General features: G+C 47.5%; 1 protein-coding gene across 1 annotated transcript in view; it reads right to left on the bottom strand.

Moving 5' to 3' along the window:
* Nucleotides 1-23844, bottom strand: part of LOC118265375 (protein nubbin) — an 82041-nt gene that overhangs the window by 39256 nt on the left and 18941 nt on the right. The window contains 1 exon segment of the mRNA XM_035578210.2: nt 13773-13884. Coding sequence (XP_035434103.2) covers nt 13773-13884 — 112 coding nt within the window.

Here is a 23844-nt window from a genome sequence, read left to right as displayed (position 1 = left end):
AAATCCAACAAAAACATTTTCATCTGATATGATGTCAACACGAAACAATGTAGCTCCTACATTGTCAAACAGTACCCAGATCGTTTTAGAGCCACGCTGCTACCCTACATGGCCAGCCCTATGCCTAAATGTATACTTACGAAGACGAAACACCACAGTCGTAACTCGTAACGCGTTGTTCGTAGCGTTTAGTTCGTAGCGCGTAGTACGTACCGCGTAGTGCGTACTACGTCGCTCGTAGCGTTAAGTTGGTAGCTCCGAGTTCTCCATACACTGATCGTAGCGCTTTAACCGTGATGTTAAGTACGTAGCGCATACAGTCGCCAGTTTATTTAGAGGTATTTAAAATAAGTTATTTAAGTAAGTAGTTATAATGTTAGATACACTTATTTGGTGGATATCACAAATATATGTGTGGGGTAAGAAAGTACTTTTTAAAGGAAATTTAGCGTGATGATGCGTGACGTGCAAACTCAAAGTAAGCTTCTCAAGTATTTCTCGCCGCGGCTGTGGTCCTGAGCCTCTCTGCCGGGCCACAGTATTCAAGTAAGGACTGGCCTTTTGTGCCGGGATGAATTTATTTTTAACCGACTTCAAAAAAGGAGGACGTTGACAATTCGTCGGCAACTTCAGACCAGAATCTAATGATGGGATCCCAAGGGAACCGGGGGACGTTTAAAAATTATAGGGCAACTTGTGTGTTTGTTTCTTTTTTTATTAAGTATTTAATACTACTACAGTTTGGTATCGGCACGGAGTCGATCTAGTCATGGAGCCGGGAGACAGTCGAGGGAACTCCTCGAACATGTCAGCGAGGACACGTGCTGGAGTTGAACTTTACTCCTCGACGGGGCGTGATTGTGTAAGTAAGGGAACTCAGTGGCTCACAGTAAAGAACTAACTGATTTTTGGACTTGAATAATTTGTAATGATGAGAACTTCGCTATGAGATATACCTACGTAGTATACCGGGTTTGTATACCTAATCTTGTACTAAATTAAAAAGTAAATCGTTTACAACAACCGACTAGTAAAAAGCAAAAAATAACGATCATTAGTCATACCGACGAGTTACCCTCCCACTGGTGGGTTACAAGTCTTACTTCGAAGCAGGTATCTTCAACCGAGTCACAAGTCTAGTTTGTAGGAGCATGAATGTTTAGTTTAAAAACTTGCCACAATATTTAGGTATACCTAACTATGTCTATTTTTATCATTTATCTTTCCAATTTATTACCGTTCAGAGCAACTAGATGAAAGTCTGTTCATTTGTGTGGAAGGCAGTGTGACCACAAACAGTTACCGGCCGATAATGTGAGATACAGCAACATTACTACGTGTAAGTTCCACTCCGGCCGGTTCCAGGTTCCCAAGCCGTGTGAAACACTGTACCTGGTACAGTTGGCGGTATGTCTGTGCACCCGGCGGTGCGATGTTACGAGGAGGGAGATGATGAGAGTGTCGGCGGTCGCGGCTCGCGGCCCGAGGCACAATCAGCGGCTCATGAATGGTGCGTGACGTCACGGATCGATGTCGTCACAATAAGTCGCATGTATCGGCAGGATAACGCGCGGGTCGATGACCGCGGCCGGTTAATTGCGGCCCGTCCCCCGCGCGCCCCCTGCCCCGCAGCGCCCCCGCCTCCCAGATGAAAGCTTCGTGCTAAGAACAACGTTTGGCCCACATCGGCATCGATCCGGCCTCCAAGTTCACACACGTCACGGATGACACGGGCCCGCACGCCTCCTCCAGCTGGCCACAACACGCGGTGCGTGCGCCCTGCACCGCCCGCACCGGCAGCTCGGAGTCTGTCCACTCTAATATTGGCAACATGTTCTCGGAGTCCGTCAACATAACAATGTGGTGTTTTAATTAATATTTATTCAATTAGCCGTACTCAGAGTCATTTAATGGTTACTTAACCCAGTCCTCAGTAATTGTTTTCAATACAAAATCGTTACTAAGGAATAGTTTAAAATTTAAACTATCTGAAACTGAGTGCGGCAGAAAGAGTTTGAACGTAACTCGTTTAGTTGTAGTTTAATGTTCACAGATTTCGTTTTACACGTAAGTACACTAACGCCTTAATTCTTAGGGAGTAGGCAGAAGTGACCGTGCGTCACCTAGTACGAACCTACTTGCAGATACTTCTATAGCATCATAGGCCATATCAATATGTTATGTTATACTTTTTCTATGTAACAGTTTATGTTTATATTGTACAGAGGTCCTAAAGCCGGCGCGGTCCAGCTGCGTGCAGTGACAGTGGCGCACTTGTAACATAAAGCTACAATTAGCTTGCGTCGGATGCGCCGCCGCCGCGTCGCTCTGCTGAGCAAACTTAACGAACAGAAAATATTTCATTAAATTAACAAGAACTTGGTACTTGTACCTCTCGTGTCAACTGTTACTGCGGACCACCAGTCGGGGCTGAGGCAGTAGCAGCCACAAGGGTTGAAGTATGTATGTGTCTGAACATTACAAGCTCTACATTTCATTGAAGTAATTCCTACAAGTAGATTATAGTACAAGTCCCGTAATGGAGGCTGCAGCGAATGTCCTAATCAAGTTCTGAAAGCAATAGCACATTATGTCGCAAACACAATAAGTAGTACCGTACTAATTCATTTATAACGATTATTTTCTGCCAAATGTTGTGACGCAATTCCTAACTAGATAATTAATTAATTACAATCATTAGACTGGTCTAACTACTCATTAAAATATTCAAATATACAAGTCCAAGCATTTTTTATGTGAATTATTAGTTTAATAAGTATTTTTATTTGCTGACTATGGCGAAGCAAAACGAAGGGTTAAACACGTCAATATACGGACATTTTGTTACTGTTGAGCCACGGTCCCTACATTAAGAATGAATACAAAATATCTCGAGACTAATGACTAAAGATGAGTGACACGGCAGTAGTGGCTCGCTCCAGCATGCTGCCTACTAGTACTAGTGCGAACGACCAACTTGTGAACTACAGCAACATGAGGCAGCTACATATATGCTGGACACGACACGTGCACACACATATATATGTATGATACAATCTGAAGGCTTTACTTGACTAACATACATTAGTTATTGTTGCTACACTGCTATAGTGTCGCGAGGATGGCGACAGTCGACGTATCTTCTTATTTTAGTGTTCGATAGCACTCCTTGTAATGTCTTTTTTCTCCCTGATCAGTTTCCAATAAAGTTTTGTCTGAGAATTGATCATTCGAGATTTGAGCGTTAACTAGCCGAGGTTGAATATCAAGACTTTACAAGAAGCGACGGAACGTCGCTAGTTGTTTACGTATTGCACAACAATGTACCGATGTCGACAGCATCCGCGGCAACATTACAACAGTGCGAGTGGAGGTGAGGAGCTGCAGCCCTGGTGGCCAGTCAGTGGGGCCAGCACCCAGCACCTGCGGCGTCAGTGCGTGTGTTGACTACACGCGGCTAATGTTATTGTGGTACACAGCGGAGTGGGGGCGCGGGGGGGCGCGGGGCGCGGGGCGCGGGACCAGGGAGCGTGTGTTTACATAATGATCGCATGTTACACTCAGATTTATAATAAAGATAAATGTTTTTCTTGTTTTTGAAATAATTGCAAGATTATTTTAAAGAATACATTATTATAATAAGTTGGTCGCGTCATTGTAATTACCGCTAAGCAGCGCAGTGCCCTGCTGCTGCCTGCGCCGGTACCAGTGTACCAGTGCACGAGTGTGCCAGCGCTGCATGCTGCCCCGCGACACGCTTGCATACAGCGCGGCAGAGAGAACTCCACGCCGTCTCTTGTAATTGTGTGACATACAACAATACAACATGAGCAAAATTCCAAAACTTCCTTTTATTGGCCTTTACAATTTGTTTCCGAAATTTATGATCTATTTTATTGCAGCTGCAGCTCAAATTATAAATATCTATGTATTTCGCATCACCTAGCCTACAGCTGTATCCTATGAAGTGTAGACATTGTGTTGAACTGTTATTTATACATTGTCGTACAGTATGGAGATCACTCATATGATTTAAATGAAACTACAAGTAGTACTCGTCCACAGAACCATAATACAACTAAATATCTCAACAACACCGAAAATAAAAAAAAAAAAATTCAACTAAAATAAATAATGAAATTAGGTACACACACACAACGTCAAGCCTTTTATCCCTGAAGGGGTAAGCAGAGGTGCACATTACGGCACGTAATGCCACACATACAATGTACACCTACTTTTCACCATTGGTATTTTAAGTCCCATATAATAGGGAGTTCCTGCCATATCCTGGACACAATTCCAGACTCCGTGCTACTACCGAGAAATTTTTCGAAAATCCGAAAAATGCCCAGTAATACTTTGCCCGACCCGGGAATCGAACCCGAGACCCCTTGTTCGACAGTCGCACTTGCGACCACTTGACCAACGAGGCAGTCTTAAGGCAGAAATAATGAAATTAATCAAACTCAAAGAGAATAATGCACTTTTTGGTTTACCTACTGGGCCTACTCCGCTCATTGTTCGTATATTGGCAGCCAAGATGACAACAAATGTGTGGTTTAAATGTTTAAGTTGAGTAACGAGAAGTTTCTCCATACAAGTATATAATTACATCGTTTTGCTTATTTCCCGACTTTATTTAAAATGGACTATGAAAATATGTGCACCGTATTATTTTGTCTACGTAGTTACTTCTAACCAAACTCTCTATTTCCTCTTCAGTATGTTTTGAAAATCTGAATAATTTCGAAAACAATAACTATACGAATACGAATAAGTAGCTAATACGAATAAGAATAATTATTTTTTGACATACAATTATTTTTAACTTCAGAATTACAAAGGACTCAATAATTATGCAAGCTAATGTCTTAAACTTAGTTTATGGAAAGTGATTCCTACAGAATGTTTGGATGCATTTTGCTATAGCATGCCGATTGCGATTCATTTGTTAAATATCGAAAATAGCATGGTCGGTAATGTCCAATTAGGTTCGAGTCAAAATTGTCATGAAATCAATGGAGGCTATCGTACGTAGATTGGAACAATCGGCCGGCGCCCAGTGAAAGCGAAAGAGAAGCCAATCACAAAATGTGATCATTATGTTTGTGCGCACATTTGGGCGACAGGTGCGTCTGTTGCGTGCGCCGTGGCAAAGTTCAGCGCGCTCCCATGCGCGCGCGCGGCCGGCGCGGAGCGGGCCGGTGCCGGGACGCGACGCGACCGACACGTATTATTACACTCGTAAACAACGCGTGACTCCATCATCCGCTAATTCACTTACGTAGATGACATTATTACAACCGAATTACACCTCGCAGCGACTCGCGCGCATTTACATCGATTACATTGCGGTGGTTTGGTGCCGTTCCGATTGTAATAATTTTCTTATAATTCGTTGGGAGTGATAAAAATGCCATTAGCGTATTGTCTAGCGTTCGGGAAAAGATGAAGAAATTACAAATAATTGGTTCGCTAATGATTTACGGTACATTGGAATTGTGTGTCGGAGACCGGGCTGCGTTCCGAACGTGGGACGGTGACTCAGTCGCGCATGGTGCCGCGCTGGCAGAGCTGCAGGTCTGCGGCTGCGGGTGCACGGCACCGGGCCGGCACCGGGCCGGCACGGCGGCGGCGAGGTGACAAAAGGCTCACATAAAGGAGTTAATATTATTTGCGGAGGGAGTGCAGGCGACGGTCCCGCGGGACAACCCTTGCCTGACCCCGCTAAATCACAATACGCCACCTGACCCCACATAAGTTTCGATAAGGGATTATAGTCGTATTACTTGCTCGCAGTTATTTATACGAGGTGACCAGCCCGCGCCCCGCGCCCCGCGCCCCGCGGCAGCTCCTGCGATGATACGACACTTCCCAACCACGCATGACATTAACTTGTGTTATTATAAATAGTTACATAGTTCTTATACGAAATGCTTGACTCGGCTGGAGGAACTTTGGAGCTCCCACATGACATCGGTACTATTGGTGACATTACTATTCTGGTTCAGAGATCCGGATTTATTCGATTTGCCTTGATGGCGGAGTAGATTACTAGGTAGCACTGTGGAGATACTCTTCTCGTTGGTTTATACGAGCCAACTAAGGGACTATATAATGGATAGACATAAGGAGGCCTTTTCTAAATGGGACAAGTCCGCCACAACCTCCCAAAACCGAAAATATATCTACTGCAACTCCTGTAAGCCAGGATCTACAGGAGATCTATACAACCATGAAAAAAGAATTGTCCTGTCCAGATCTTGAATCCCGCAACGATATACCGAAATCAGAAGATATTATAATTGAAATCAATAGTTTTCACTTCCCTCGGTGAATTTAATGCAGGAGACAAAATGGCTTAAGCCGTAAGGCACCAAAGACACTGCACAACTGGGAGAAGGCCAGTCGCCATGGTGCTCGACCACTGGGAAAGACTAGAAATGACGGAGACCATAGTCCAGCAGTGGACCATCGCCGGCTGATGATGATGATGTATCCTAATTCAGATCGTGTGCGTGAATACAGAATGTCCACATCGTGTGACATTTACAGAGACATCGCGGGCGACGGGCCTACACTTCATTCAGTACTACTATAGTTACTCAGTATTTGCTCGAAACATTCTGCCTCGTGACACTGTACGAGTAGTTAGCACTGTATTCTTTGTTGCTTTTAGTATTATAATAAACCTACAGGAAGCAAAATAAATATTTTTATTTTGTTAATTAATTGATATTCAGAATTACGTGTACTTTGTTTATAAGTGACAAATGCTGCTACTACAGGAATGCTAAGCTATAGTGAACATAAGTAGCTCCATCTGCTTATTGTCACTGAAGCTTAGATTTGCCACTAAACGGGTCCACTACATAAACTAGGCGCTCCATACAGACGCCAGCAACTACTGACACAGCTTGATGATTACCATTCAGCAACGTTGCAGCAGTTAGTTCTGAACGTACTGCATATATCTCTGAGCCAGGCGATGTGTAGCTGTCTGTATTCAATAGTGCACCGATGCGTACTAACTACATCGATTGACAATAAGGTTTCAACTAGACTACGGTTTAAGTAGTTTAGGTTAAACCACGATTTATAATGATACTCGCGACCCGCCCCAGCTTCGCATGGGTGCAATGGCGATATGTGTGCATGTATTATACATATAAACATTCCTCTTGAATCACTCTAACTATTAAAAACCGCATCAAAATCCGTTGCGTAGATTTAAAGATATAAGCCTACAAAGGGAAATGGAGATAGAAAAAGCGACTTTGTTTTATGCTATGTAGTGATTAGGTAAAACGAAATAAATTACATAGTATGGAAAACCGGACAAGAGCAGATTTGCTCACTCTGCAAGGCTGAATGGACTTGCCCATCGAATGGCCCTAGATAGCTAGTTGCAGTATTTTTTTTAAAACGTATAAAAATAATGAAATGTATGTGACCGCGTAACTCCCAAACTACTCGACCACATTGGATATATTTTATTTTCTCGTGTCCGTTATCATTAGATGTATGTAGAGGATAGATATTCATCAGGAGCCTCGAGAAACGGCACTCAGGTGAAGCTGGAGCGGACTGCTAGTTAAATATATAAATAATTAGAAACGTATTTAGTGAACCAACACCAACGTTGCTGTCGCGCGGCAGCTCGCGTTACATGGAACCACTTAGTTGAACACTTCGGAGGTGCCAGTGTAGCGGATACGTACTGGCGTCAAATGTGCAAGTGGACACTTTTTATTTCGACTTCTTAATATCGTTAAATATCAAAAACTACTTCCATTAATTGATTTGATGACTAAATACTCAGTTTTCATATTTTTCTAGAAATATAAATTACGTCACATACAAATAATGAACTGTCACATTTCATCAAGCAGTTATTGTATTGCACTAGTTGCAAACCACCTCATCCCCAGGTAGTGTCCTGCACCTGTACTGACCCACTGGAAGACAGTTGACCTCGGAGTTTGTGTCGGTGTTTCGAGTAGAAGTACCTATGTTAGTGTAGACATGTCTACCAAGTGCCTAGTTATATGAAATGTTGGCCCCGTTCAGTTAATTACTATAAATGTTGAGGTGAAAAGTTCGTACACGATGTTATATACTACTCACAGAAATAAACAATCCTTGCATGACTTACAAAATGTTAATATTTCTACAACTTATTTAACTTAGAGGTTGAATATTGTGACAAAGGGCCGGACACTTATGGTTTAAGTTCCATCTCGATACATTAACAGTCCGAGATCAATGGTTGGACAGCCGGACAGATGGACCACTAATCATTTCTCCATGGGGGCCATTTTTTTCTTTTTAGGGTCTTTTCACTTACCAGGTATTTTTTTCAAACAAAATGCATTTAATGTTAGATAATTTGCAGAATATTTACCTACGGGGGCTTCCAGTCGGTAGCAGAGAAATGGTAGGCTATGTTACTTGTTGATACCCAGTTACTTTATTTGTAACATGGCTTCCGAAAACTGACACAATTTGTAAAATAATATGATGTTCTATTGTTTTCAATGTAATCTTTCTGATTGATTAATGTGTCGGTGCTTTGTTTAGCTTGACCCGTTTGTTTCTTTGTTTGGGTCAAAAGTAATTGCAACTCCACCCCTTGCTGACGACAGATCGATCTGATATTTGGTACACACTCGTAATCTTGATGACCATACAATATAATCCAATCTTATTTTCAAAACTACCTCCATTATAGATAAGGGTAGAATAGGGCTCATTGCATACAACGTAAACAATATTTTCTATGTATTAAGTACTTGTTTGTACAGGAGTTGCAGCGGTAGTGTTGGTTGTGTCGGGTTAGTATGTGGCGGACTTGTGTCAATTCAAGTATGCGACAACTTGCGATGGTTGGGACAATAGATACATTAGTTTGAGTAATGGCTTGTTTTTCTAAAATTCATTTTAGAAAAAACTAAATTAATGAGTTTAAATTCGCATCTTTTAATTTGTTAATTTAGTTTTATTTCTATAGGTAACTGAGTGTAATGAATAGCGTACAATAAACATTATTACATCTATCGATTCTATTTAATTCACTAATCGACAACAATCGCAATTTTTTGTGACTCGCCAGTCGAGTTGGGGATGCAGCCGTGATGGATGACACTGGGGAGCAACTACTGCAGGTACACGGGTACCTGTGTGCAGTGCGCGGGAGCCAGACATACAGCTCACTCGACGTTTGTGATACTTGTTCATTATTATGCATTGTATTACACACACTGTAGGCAGTATTGTGCACCATGCACTTGACTTGCACTAGGTGATTAGACTGAGCACACACCTGTAGTAGCACTGAATGTTTTGTTTTATTTGAAGAATGATTAAGTAGGTACCTGTACGTAATAAAAAGGAGTTTCAGTAAAACATAATAATGAACTATGACATTTTATGAATAACCTCGAGCGTGCGGCGTGCAGTATCCCGCGACCACAGAGTAATGTTGTTGACAACAGTTGTGGTCTGTCCGCCGCGCACAGGGAGCTCCCGCCGCGCCTGCCCCACGGCACGGCTCGCGTCATATTTGCAAATAAATATTTAGTAATGCAACTCTGTCTAAATCAAAATAATTGATTACTAGGAATTATTACAAGCCCTGCCACCGACAGTGGATCAATGAAAATAAACATTGCCACTTGCAGTAAGTGCTTCGCAGCTAGTATTATAATGTAGCCTCGAGCAAAGTTGCCACGATACAATCATTCTAAATATTACATTATTTTTTGAATAAGTTATTATCATTATTGATAATTGAATAAGTTTTATTAACTGGTTCCCGCGCGCTACCACAGCATGGAACCCCGTCTGTTCCCATGCCGGAACCCACAGCGCTAGGCACAAGTCTACAAGTAGTGCAGCACCTGACGGTGGCGCGGACTGCTGGCAGCAGGCGGCTGCTGGCTGCGTGTCGGGAGACAGGTCGTGACTTATACAATATCGCTTACCAGGCACGTGGGCGGGACGTTTCCTTCGCCAGAGCAATTACCGTTTGCGACTTCATAAACATCACAAATCACAAGATGTATAAATTGAGAGGAACAATATTTACGGTTTACTATCATCCAACGGTAAGTCGGCACCTGCGTAGGCGCAGTATCAAATGCGCCTACCGTGCGTTAGGCGCAAAGTGATCGAGTTACCATTATCTGGTCGCGGGCCGCGGGTGGGTAGAGTCGGTACCGGGGGCGAGCTGGAGGTATACGAGCGCGTGGCGGCGCGGGACAGGCGGCGGGAGAATGGGAGCGCACACAATGGCGGAGGGCCGGAGCACTGTTTGTTGTGGTCGCGCGGCACTACACTGCACTGCTGGTCTACTGACCGTGTCGCTGCTGGTCGCTGGGCAGCGCGCGCGGGTGCGGCGGCGGCCAGGCGGGCAGCTCGCGCAGGCGCATGGAGCAGTCGAGCGGCTGGTCGCGCAGGGCCAGCGCGGGCATGGCGCGGCCGCGGCCGCCGGTCCTGGGTCGCGCCGTCTCTTCGGTGCGAGCGTCCGCCCACCGAGCGCGTCCGTGAGACACTGCCGTGCGAGCGCCGCTTTTTTCCGACGGTTTTTTTCGCGGGGGCGGGGCGAGGCGGCCGGCCAATGGCGGCTCGGCCCCCCCGCCGCGGGCCGCCGCCCCCGCGTCTCTACTCTTATTTACGTGCCGTATATTAAAAGGGTTTTCCGCGTGCCGTTATGGATTTTCCTCGGCGTCGTATGTAAAGCGGGCGCGCGGCGTCGCGCGACGTCGCCCGCTCACTCCCGACCTCTCGCTGGAATGTCGCTCGGCTCTCGCTCCTCATGCTCAGCAAAAACTTGCTTCAGTCGTCCATTCATTTCGTCGGCAGCTCCAGTTTTTATCAATTTTATGTTTGGCTTCACGAGATTTAGTGATTTAAATTAGAAGGCATGGTCCGGGAGGCAGCCAGCGCGCCAGTCGACGCTGAGTCTGAGCGGGGTAGTATCAGGAGCACGAGTGTCGGTAGGAGAGGAGCGACTGTGACGTCATCGGCGGCGGGGTCACTGACCGCGGGCCAGACAAGGCCTGAACTTGAACCTGAGCCGCTGGTTAATTAACATGTCACCCCGACATGTGTCGCTGTCTACTCCACGCAGCCACCTCGCTGGTGGAGCCGACATGGACTAACACTAGATGAATGTTAGTCCATGTCGAGCTCCACTCCACCATACAAATCATTATTGTAGGTAAACAAAACGAAATTCATTTTGCACATTTACTAGTACCTACGACAACAAAGATCCGAACGTAGGAGACGTGCCCCACCGGCCCACAATGGGAAGGTGCGCAGATGTGCAGGTGCAACATTGTCTGGTGGTACAACATGCCGGTAGAGTGGCCCGCCTGCATCACTCGGGGATGGGTGCAGTGGGTACCGGACACAGGGTAACCCAGGGCAGGGCTCCGTCACCTGCAGTAACACGATTATTTATTGAGTAGAAGTGTCCCAGTGTCCTTTGCTAGTGGCCCCTGTGTGGCCCACGGAGCGCGTGCCTCGTCTCGCTGACATCTGCTGCCTCCACACCTGGACCCCGCGCCCCGCACCCCGCACCCCACACCCTGGGGCACGCACTCTGCCCATGCAGATTTATATCTCGCCAAAAATACTATGAAACTTTAAGTACCATCACCTTATTTATGCATAATCCCTGAATACTTCGCAAAGTAATTGTAATTCTCACCCAAATATATCTGGGATTTATGGTGCTTTGCGTAGCAAATAATTGTAAAATAATCGTCATCACTGCACAGCGTAGAGATGTGTGCCACTATCAATTGGTGGGGTATATCAGACTACTCAGTTATAATAACATAATGTTTTAGGATTGTTGTGCATATTTTAATGCATACTTCGCCTTTTTATGGTGCATAGTTACCCGGCCTATATGTATGGTTAGCTTGCATCACGATTCTTGTTTATCCAGATAACACAAGGACCGCAGCCCCGAGTTGGTCAATCTCACGTCTCTGGTACATATACATTATGACGCAGCCGTGTGTAGTGTGCAATTCGTGGACTCATCTGTTCTAAGTATGGATTTGATACAACAGTGGAGAATGTTTGTGTGACCCTAGCCAAGGCTGGCGGGATGTCTCTGGTGTAAAATTAATTGTTAGGAGGAAGTTGATATAATTTGGAAGAGGGTTTTGCTCAGGCGATGTCTTTATACACACTACGGGGATAAATGTAAGTATACATCAACAGTAGTACCAGGCAGTAGGTGGATGACCAGGACTCTGTCATTTGGAGCGAACTTTATTGGCTGCGGGATAGTTTGGCTGAAATGTTCACTTGCAGATGTATTCATATGAGTTTTTTTTTACATTTGATGGGTCGACGTTTGGCCGCAATCTCGCCTGATGATGGTAATTGATGATGCAGCCTACGATGAAACACAACTGCCCATAAGCAATCTATTCACTCGGGCTTTGAAGGCACCCATTTATACCCATCAGGAAACACAGACTCCGGCAAAGAGTTTCACTCCCTAGCAGTTCGCACAAGGAAGCTTGGAGCGAAGCGCTTCGTGCGAGTGGGTGGGATATCTACCATGAAGCGGTGACGCCTTGCCGATTGTCTTGTGGTTCGATGATGGAAAGGACTAGGGGAAATCAAGTTGTGCAATTTCCCGCACACTCTCCGAAAGACATAACTGAAGTTAAATATCTCACCCGCTACTAGTCCTCCGGCGAACAGAGCCACGCTTCTATGTGGGTGGACCCAATGGGGGTTTAAATGAACTGGACTTTGGTACAAACAAAATATTGGAGTACAGGTGATAGACTGCACTGTGTTAGTAGCGTCAACTCCATGGTGTATCGTTGGCATACAATGGCAGAGTGCACACATGCACCAGCTGAGTGACTCGCTGCCCCCGGGACAGGTGTGCCTGGGGCCTCGACCAGCGGTCAAAGGTTGCGTTAAGCGGCTGTTATCTGTTAAATGTAAAGTAGGGATGAAGTGCGCCAGTTTGGCGGCGGTCCAACAGGCGGCCCAGTGCGCCGGGGCGGTTGCCAACTACGGGCCGACTCCTGCTGGCCACGCCGTCACTGACATGGAAATTCCTTAACGAAACTAATTGCACCTCTGTGTGCAAGTAGCTGCATTCACTTACCATTCTATAATTTAGTCTGCCTCGCATCGTTACTACTTTATTCGTACAACACAGGGAACGCATTCCGCCGGATTACAAGGTTGTAACGTAATTCTATAAAACTAAGTATAAGTGAAGTTAATGGCTGTCATTGTAATTGTTTGAACGGTACTGAAGTATTATAAACGTGTGTGAGTATGAAGTTGCGATCTAAACACAAGTCCATGGACTGGACATGGACATGTTGCTGCTGGGGACATGGATCCTTAACAAATAAAGCTATAATATTAAAGTGAAGTTAACCATTTCGAGCATGAAGCTGCAGGATCGATGCCGGGCAACATGAGTCTTGACTTTTCCCAAGTTGTATGTAGAAACTACTTAGAGTATTTTTAAGATCATTTGGGCCCCACTCAGGTTTGGTACCTATTTGTGACTCAAAGTAAAATACCTTAAATAGATAGAGGTATTTGATGCAATGTAATATGCCTCGTCAGCAATCTCGTACAAAACTCATTGGAAACTACAATACGTTTTTGCTATTTGAAGAAAGTGTTGAATGTAAGTGTATTGCTACAGCTCCAGTGGAACTGCCTCGCTGCAGGGTTAGTAAGCATAGAATGATAGAACAGCAGCTGACCTGTGATGACGGAGGGCCGGCGCAGCGCGGGCGGCGGGCTGCTGGCGGACTGGAGCAGGCGCTGCAGCCGCGACGCCGGGTACACCAGCCACGACGTCGGCTCCCGCCGTCTCTGCAACACACACTCCGTTACTACAGCACATACTACAACACATACATACTCCCCGCGCGAGCACGTGGCGGTGTGGTGGCGGGGTGCACTACACGGGCGGCTCATTCAACACGGGCCGCAGATTAAGGTGAGGTGACAAAAACCGCGCATGTGTGTGTGTGTGTCACGCGGCGCGCGCGCAACCCTTCCGCGCACAGGTGGCACGTCGGTGGCGTTAGAACGTCACAAAAAACCCTTAGAAAAACGCAAGGTCGCGCGTGCCGGTGTAAAAAGCGATACAACCCTTTGTCCCTGCTTCTATTGCACGTTTTTATGCGGTAATTATGTGGTTATCTAACGCCGACCCTCTGCCGGAACTAATTAGCTGTTAGATTCCCACGGGGCGCTGTAAGCTGCTGCCGTCTAATTCTACAAGTTTAGCTGCAACCCTCTTCTAAGAGGATTTAGTGAAGAGTCGCGAGCGGGTCGTGGCTCGATACATAATTTAACAGGCTTAAAGCGGTACATAGCGCGAGCCTTCCCTTCAGAGCCATCAAAATATAAGTGCGGAGTACATGGCAGCCGGCGGGAGGCGTCGCGACGGAGGCGGTGCTCTGTCTCGCTCGGTAATGTATTCACGTTTCCCGAGCCGCTCATTTTTTATCGCAGTCGCGCGGCGCATTAGAATTTCCAGGCGAGAAAATCTCACGCACACCGCGATCCCGAGCGCGGCGCACTCCACTCGCGACCGTGTTCCGTTGGCACACGGTGCAAACTTGTCTGCTTGGTGGTCTCTGTATGCGGAGGGTGAGAGGAGGTTCGCGGAGAGGAGGCGGGAGGTTCGCTACATTGTAAATTCGCGCGGGGAAATGCGGGCGGCTTGTGACGCGGGGGCAGGAGGGCAGCGGGCGCCCGGGGCGGGGGGAGAGGGGGTTGAGGCGCGTGTGCGGCTCGATAAGGAGCTCCTCCACGTCTTCCGCTCGAGCACCGCTCAGCACCGACCCAGCACCCACACAGCACCAACACAGCACCCCCACAGCAGCCAGCACCACACTGACAGCAGCCGCAGTAGCAACCGAACGCAGGCGAACCTGTGTGGCCCGCCGACATAATCTTACTGCCTCTACTTACAAACCCCAACGCACACAAATATGCAAGTTACACTGACAGACTGACGGACAATTCAATTTGACGTTTCAAAAGTGCCTAATTTAGTATTAATTGAAATAAATGCTTTTACTTTGACTTTGCCTTTACACACAATAGACAGCTTCCTCGGACTCGTATGGTTGTTAAAAGACAAAGTTAGGCATAAGCCTATACATATCCTAAGAAAAATCCTAAGTATAACTGAAATATTAAGGAAACAAAACGAGACTACCTGCTTCGTATACATACGGTTACTTGACTACGCACTCACATTTAACACGAATGGTCAATCGTACCTCCGTATCGAGGACGGAGTGTAGCAGGCACACGCATGGACGGTGGACGGTGGGCGATTGTTCAATATCGCGGACACTGCAGCCAGGCAGGCAGCGTAGGGAGCACACGCGAGGGCTGGCGCGCCACGATACGCAATCAACAGCGGACACTCTCGCGCTCCACCGGGCACACACCGAGCATACACTGGGCATACACTGGGCATACACCGGACATACACCGGGCATACACGGGACATACACCGGGCATACACCGGGCATACACTGGGCATACACTAGGCATCTACAGTACTGTAGAGACTGTAGATACGGTGTCGACTGGTTGGCCAGTAGGTCTGTGACACAAGCGTAGTGAGAGGGTCACAAACACTCTTCCCTTTAAAATCATGAACCTTTTTACATGTGTTCCTTCTTTTGTTTTATAAGTATATTGTAGCTCCCAGTAACATAATGCGGAAAGGTGTAGCCTGCCATTGAAATGATGACAATATACAAATGTATAAACCGGAGCAGATCCAGTGCGGACGCTGGTCATTAGAAAGTTGTATGATATTAAACAAAGCAGGCGTGGAGCGGCCGGCTCCCCCCCCCCCGCCCCGCGCCCCGCGGCCCCCGCCCGCCACCCTCCGGCCGCGAACCTCCACACTCCTTATCTTTTGAAATGTTATTTAACGGGACATTTTGTTTGCTGGGCGCGGGACTCGGGCCATCAATATAAATATATTTCAGGAAGGATTATCTCCTACGCGTCGGTCGCCAGTTGAGGCAGACACACTCTGACTTGTTTGTAAGCTATCTGGTCAAGCCACACGCATCTAATGTTATTATTATTACACTTGTACATTATACTTTTATTTTTTCAATTCCGTTAATGAAGTGCTAGCAGTGCACGTAGCCTCACCAAACCCTCAGACATTAGCAATGCCGGGGACTGGTTCGGTTCCCAACATGTGGCGGAGTGGCTGCTGTAGACCGTCACTACTGTATCCTGTGTCAATATTACCGCGGGTAGTACCAGTACGGAGCAAGCCGCGAGAAAATATTGCAGTGTGACCTGCTGCAGCGGCTCGCCTGGCACACACACACACACACACACACCGGGTGCAGGTGACCACAACCTGGTAATATTGTATATTTACCTACAAACTGCATCTGAACCCGTGGCATGGCTACTTAACCATAGATTTTTTATGAACACTTCGCACAACTTCATTCGCAACCAAAAATGAAAATGAGAAACATTATATTCGGAACAAAGAAACATATTAGACTATGTTGACATATATGATGACTAAAATAAAAGAAACAAAATCTGGCCAAATTTGAACTAATCCGCGTCAAACAAAAAAATAATCACGCAAATCGGTTCATAAACCTCAACGTAATCGGTGTAACTACAAAAAAGAGCATACCGGCAGAATTGAGAACGTCCTCCTTTTTGTGATCATCATCTATCAACAATCAGAACCTACAGCCTGTCTCCGATGTACTCAGTGAATTACTCGCCACTCGTCCACTCCTACATTATACCAGTGACACATGTTGCAGGGCATGTATCTACCACCAAGCTTGCTATGAAGCTCGCAAGTAAACTTTGTATAACCGCCCGGCGCTGCGCACAGCCCGCAAGGCAAGACGACTGTGTATAATTAATAACAAATGCGGCATGTGCATGCGCAGCCGAGGTCAAGGCCAGCCCAAGTGGAGCGATTAACTGCTTGCAAAGGTCAGTCGTCGTGTAACGGGACGTGCGCCCGCGCCGCCGCGGCTCATTCACATGATGTTAGTGTTATCTGGGGCCAGTTTACTCGAACGAAATGTGTTGCGACTACTTTACACACTTGTGCATTGTTTAACAAACGAGAGAGTTATTTATATGCTGCAGTACAACAGTGTCGGTGTGTAGCTCCTGCCTAATATATTGCGTCACTGTGTAGACAAACTGTCATCAGTAGTGTAGTGTATGCAAGTTCGTTCCCCACACTGCTAATGATTAAATATAAATATACTGAGCAGTGCGAGCGATGTGTGCTGTGTGGCGTATTTCCCGGCTCAGCCACCGCCATGTTGGTGTGGTGGGGTGTGGGAACTCAGGCACTAAACCGAATGCCAAATTATGAGCGTTACCGGCGGTGTCCGTCGCTTATACTGCGCCACAGCTTTAGTTGCAGTGGGCTACAGCAGCGCCACGCCGCACGTCTATCCAGAAGGCCCACACGGACAACTGCGTGGGCAGCGTGGCCCGCTCCCCCAGCGCCCGTCCCGCGAGTACCGAGTGCTACGCATCGCGCGGATGGTACGAGTTGAACTTCTGCTGTCCGCCGCGATATTCCTGGTGTTACCAATCAGTCGACTGCGCATGCGCTAATCGCTTTTAATTGCCCGGCCCCAGCCGTGTCGTTCGCGCTTCATGCATTACATTACTATACCAGTTTATGATGCGCCCGCGCAACTCTATAAACCGCGCTTGTTAACCCTCCACCGTACAGTACCTGCTGCGGAGAAAGGTTTTGTTCGGCATTATACTTTATGAACATAACGTCAATGTGTTTTAACATACGAGAGGGTAGGCAAGGCTGCACCACTGCACATACACCCACTATCACCAGTTGTTTTATGGGACCCATGTAATAGGGGATGAGCTGATGATATGTGAGGTAAATGTCGTGGCCAGATACTGGCTACTGGCAGCTACTGGCGGCTACTGGCGGCTACTGGCGGCTACTGGCGGCTACTGGCGGCTACTGGAGGCTAGTGGCCTCGCCCTCACTATGTATGTGCGGCGCGTGTCGTTCACAATGGTCGTCGCGACGCTTCGGGGAAGGAAGCGCTCTGGTCCGGCCACCTGCGCGCGCGCACCACGCGCCACCCATACCAAACTGTTTGCTCTGGTGCGATGCTAATCGATAAATCACAATATTTCTAATAACTCGTACATGATTAATATGCAGGCCTGCGCCCGCGCCGCCGCTGTGTCGGCGCGCCGTGATTAACGAGCCGCATGTCACGCTGCACTCATTACACTCCCCGGCAGCACCCGGCGATGGTTCCCAGGCCGCGGCCGCTTGAAGTGGCCGACGGTAGTGCACCGCTGCACCGCTGCACCGCTGCACCGCGCCCATCCATTATGCTTACCATCGCCTACGTTATTTGAATATCGAGCAGCCGCCGGGGCTCCGGGGACAGCCGACCTGCCGTGCATCTACATACATTGTCTTTACTAAACATGCTATTAAACTTGAATCGTTTTATGAGGTTTTTTGATTTGATTTGATGACGCATCGACTGACTGACTGACGCTGAAGCTAATTTTTATTTTTGTAAGTAATATAATTAAACTCTCTGTCGGGTCCATGTTTGCTGTCCTGGACATTGCATCCATTAGCTGCATGTATGCACATGAGCTGCGACTGTTTTGCGAAATTAGCTATTGAATGTCGTCAGCCAGTGGGTGCAGGACATGGTACGTGTCCGGGAGTCGAACGGCCGTCTATTGGTCGCTAACTTGATGTATTTACATAGAGTGAGGCATACAATTGGCAGTAATCGCAGCGAGCAGATGATTGGCAGTCAGCGTAGAGTGCGACGTCCGGCGCACGGCGCGGGCGCAGTGCCGTGCTGCGCTGCTGGCGCATACTGATGTGTCTCGTGGGTTCGGGCAGCTAAAGTAAAGCAATGGGCGCTTCACTGTCGAGATAATTAAGTATCAGCAAAACAACACCACGCCGCACACTATGCAGGACATGTACAAGGAACAAGGACTTATATGTACTTGTAATTAGGTACAGAGAGTCAGGATAGAACGCACGATTGATCGCCAGCTAATCAGTAAACAGTTTTGCAGATTCGGTTCAGGGAATTACTATGGCGATATGTTTACTGTAGTTGTGGCGTGTGGTGTGGTTATACTGTTGGCTCCATACTCGGCCGGCGCGACAGGTGTCCCGGGTAATTGTCATCGCTGACGAGTTGGTACAGGACAATGCGTGGCGCAATAAACACTTTGGTCTACTTCCTGGCAGATAATCGTAATGTTATCATAACAGGCATATTAATTTGGTGGCAGACTGAATCACAGCTCCGCATGCGCCTCACGAGCTGCGCAGGTGTGCGGCGCGCGCGCAGCATGGCAAGCACACGCACACGTACGCAACTCGCCGACATACACACGTGGTGTGCGACTTTAGACCTTAGTTCCCTGGTCATTGGGTCAGTAGTCGGTCCGCGGTGTGGACGCGACGGGTGTGACAGTGTAGTCACCTCGGCTCGGATTGTTCTTGATAAGTCTCCGCGGATTAATCACAGACGACAGGTGAATAAGCAAACCGTGTCGTCTATTGTCTTATTGAAATAAATCTAATTTATAGCGGACTCATTACAATATAGCGCTGCCGTGCGGCCGCTGGTGCCTTCACTCCAGTACACTACATTACATAACATGCGTGTACGCAGTCTGGGACGGAGTCAGACACATATATCTAGAACATTGACAAATTACACGACGTTGCAAGTAACATTTTATTTCAATTGTAATAATATTATGTATGACTGTTGATGAAGCGAAAGATTCGTAGCAATTGGCGTGCTATAGACTCTGCCTACTCCCTTAGGAGACAGGCGTAAGATTATGTATGTATGTATGTATGGGTGATGTACATCACTTATCGGTATCTTGTAATGTATCCGTGGAGGGTCGTAGATGGCAGTGCAGGTGTCGATAGCATCACTTGTATTGTCGCTGGCGCCGCGCCAGGCAGCCAGGCAGCCAGCCAGGCAGGCAGCGGTGTCGCCTGGCGGCGGCAGAGCGTGCTGCTCTCGGCGCGATACTGCCACCTGTGTGCATTGTACTGACGATAGCTGACAGTGGTCGGTCCAGTCAGCAGGCATGTCGCCTCTCTTGTAGCGTTAATAAATTAGGAAATATTAGTTCATGGCGTCGCCATTTTATAACAAGTAATGTATAGAGGCACACTTGACTGTACTCTACACGGGAGGTGAGCAGACTCAGCACACTGCGGTGTATGGTAATATTTCGCGCGCTCGTGCTCCGGCGAGCGTTTTAATTATATCATATCGAGCGCACAGGATCTGCGCGTGCGCAGCGCCCGGCCACGCAGTAGCACAAGTGACATGATGACCACACGGAAAACACGAACTGAGCCTGTTGCACAAACACACTTACGAAATGAATACCCTTGTAGAGTGCACCAACATACCCGACAGGCCGGTGGTAAAGTGTGAGGCACTACATACTACTGCATTCCCGGCTCATTCATTGACAAACCGCTGTTGAGGACATTGCGAGCCATGCATACTCCGGCTCCGGCGCATCAAATGTTGTTTTGTTCTAACACAACATTCAGCTGGAGCTGGTCAAGTGGTCAGTGGGCACTGACTTTGCAGTGAATGTGTATGGTGCAGTGTCGGGACGGAGTTGTGCTGCTGCGCGCGGTGCACTGCGCACGCGCCGGCCGCGACCGCTCGCAGATAAATCACGGCCACGCTCATAATTTAATGCACCTCCCGAAACTGAGTCATGCAGTAGATAACGTTATCAGTCACCGTGCGATGTGAACCACAGACACAGTGGTACGTCGACATCTTCAATGAAGCTCACTAGTCACTGACGACTCTCGCTAGACATTACATTAGTGGTACGAAGTTCACAACAGACCTATCGTATTCATTAGGTAATTAAGTGTGACCACTAGCTAGGTAAGCCTACACTTACTGCTTTATTTGTCAGACTACTCGTATGTGGTTCTGAATAACAAGACATGGCCTCACTAAAGGCGAACAAGCCGACATGTGGAGATGTATGTCGTGCTCTCGTTTATTTGTCGATTTTACTAAAGTGATGTGTAAGTGTAACGAAATGTGAATACCTGAGCATATGCAGAGGAATGATAATCATCCGAGGAAACAAGCGACGTGCAAATTCACACAGCATCCCGTGAGAGTGCTCTCATGTAGATGTGTGTCGCGACGTGAGCATCGCGGCACTGGCGGCGCGATCGCGGGCACGCGCGGCCGGCGCGGTGGCAGCGCGCGGCCCGCGTGCGATAGCCGCCGATAGCCGACTGTTCCCACGGCGCTGCGTGCCTGCCTACATCCTGACACAGCAGTACTGCGGACGCGTGGAGATAACAGAGAAAGTGCCGCCAGTCCGCCACGTGCGTCCTTGCTTCCTAGTACTCCTCACACCGAGGCAATGCTTCACTACTTCGAACTGTTTGTGAAGCCGCGGCTACGGTTTGAGTGCGAGAGAGGTCTAAGTTACAGGAGAACACTTTCTTGCACGGGTGCTGTACGATATGTCGCGGGTTCTGTCCCGCACGGAACGAGTATTTTTGTGAACTACAAATAGTTGTTCCATCCAGATCTGCAATCTGAATGTGTATCACATTGTTTGATTAAGTACAAATAAAACACACCCACGGCACAGGAGAAAATCCTAATGTCGTCCAAGTTAAAAATCATGAATTAATTTCATTGTCTGCAGGGACAAGTAGGTTGCAAAGGTTGCATGGAAGTAACTGCCGTCAACGTGGAGGCGGGGCTGTAACACATCGGCCACGTAATAATAACACAACAATTGTTTACCCGCGGGCGAGTAGAGGCTGGCGGCGACCATTAAACGAACATTTAATTACAATAAGTAACGCAAGTATTTGCTCCGACGGACCGAACACCACTAAAAAGGAATCCGCAGCCGCAATCAACATTAGTATGCCTAATGTCGTGAGGTGATAATGAGCGCGGCCGCGGCCCTTGTTCGGCCTGCAGCCTGCAGCCTGCAGCTCCGACGGCGGAGAAAAACGCGAGTGACGCACACGTACGCGTAATTAAATGTGTCGGATTCAAACATGGCGGGTGTCAGTACTGGTCCTACACCGAACGGGAGTGTTTGCATTAAGTGTGCTTAATTTCCGTGAACATTTCGCTTTTTGCGTGAAGCGAGCGAGTAGAGGGCGCGCGGCGCGCGGCGCGGTGCCCGGGCGGCGAGCGACGCGCGGCGCGGCGGGGCGCGACATTCAAAGTGTTGCGGTGTCGTTGCAGGTTTTTACCAAGTCGTCTCATGTATACGATGAATATTTTACTAATTCCGACGAGATAGAAGTGTTTTTCACGAAGTCGTGTGTGGCGAATGCCTCTGTGGCTGAATGTCCACAAGCCTAATTATTGCATAGCATTGCCCCGCAGGGAGCCAAATTGTTATTTCGTGCATGTGCCGTCTGGAACTCGGAGAGGAGACAGTACTCCCTAGTACTGTCTACCGTGTTGCTTGCAAATAACACCAAGTCCGTACTGTCAATGACAACATGCGTGGCGTTGAGTTAGTACTTGGCGGCCTCTACACGTTATGTTTAACTCAATCGACTGACGTTGCGCGGTGTGACGGGCGCGGGCGGGCGCGAGATGGTAATGAGTAACGCACGGCTTAATTAACGAGTGATATTGTATCGGGCGCGGATTTCTCTGCACTTCGCGTTATTACTGACATTAAACTTATATGAGTGCATTACCTGCAGATATGAGGCACCGTTGCACTTTATTGTTGTTTTTATGCGCATTATTTTATTTTGACTCACAGCACAAACATTACTTTAGGAGCGATGCCTAAAGCTCGAAAAAGTCGCCATGACTATATGGGTTATTAGACAACCCTTTGGTCTGGATTATTAGACTTATTCGGCACAACTAACGATTGGTTTATAGTAAACTAAAAACTTTACCCGTTAAAGGATGATTAAAGTAAGGTCAGGTTGCGGTCCGTGGACCGACCGGTGTATCGACAGTACTGGGTGTAGATACAAGTACATGGATCACCGCGGAGGAGGCAGGAGGAGATTAGGATAGAGCCGTGATACTGCCGAGTACGCGGAGCGCATGCGCAAGTAGCACTCTGTAGCCAAGCACTCAGCACACAGAGACCTGGACCTCCACACGTGGCGAGAGAGGGACGCAAGAGTAGTTGTGAGGTGAACACAATTTACACGTTTCTAATAAAAACTAACATCGCTTGACGTACAACTAATTGGATGATAAAAAGCAGTCAATTGTTAATAGATTAGTCGGTCGTTTAATGATGCGGCCAGATGTGTGGCGGGGGCGCGGGGCGCGGGGCGCGGGGGCGCGAGGTAAGCCGAGGTGCGGGCCGAGTGCGCGCGTTGTGTCATTTCACGGACATCTGTCGCACAATTAAATGCAAACCGTTCCCGAACGAGAGTGTGACCAGCGCCGGCTGCGACCCTCGCGCCTCGCCGCGCTATAACCCTCTCTGTAACGCCTGCACCTCTCTCTGGGTTAATACACATCTGTATCGGTCCAGTGAGTTATAAAACACATCGGCTAACTATCACGTTTATAATATCAGTTGGGATTGTTATTAAAGTTGATAGGGATTGGTTTTTCTACGGAGTCCGGGAACCAGCGGTGAGGTAGCATCCGATGACTTCCATCACAGAGGTCAGGGTCGACAATGATTTGCTAACTTCGCAGCAGATGTAAATATAGCACCACCGGTGTCACCCCCCAC

Source organism: Spodoptera frugiperda, chromosome 28 (genome assembly GCF_023101765.2).
Source record: "Spodoptera frugiperda isolate SF20-4 chromosome 28, AGI-APGP_CSIRO_Sfru_2.0, whole genome shotgun sequence".
Lineage (NCBI taxonomy): Eukaryota > Metazoa > Arthropoda > Insecta > Lepidoptera > Noctuidae > Spodoptera > Spodoptera frugiperda.
The sequence above is the reverse complement of the archived record's forward strand: the minus strand, read 5'-3'. Positions and strand labels throughout refer to the sequence as shown.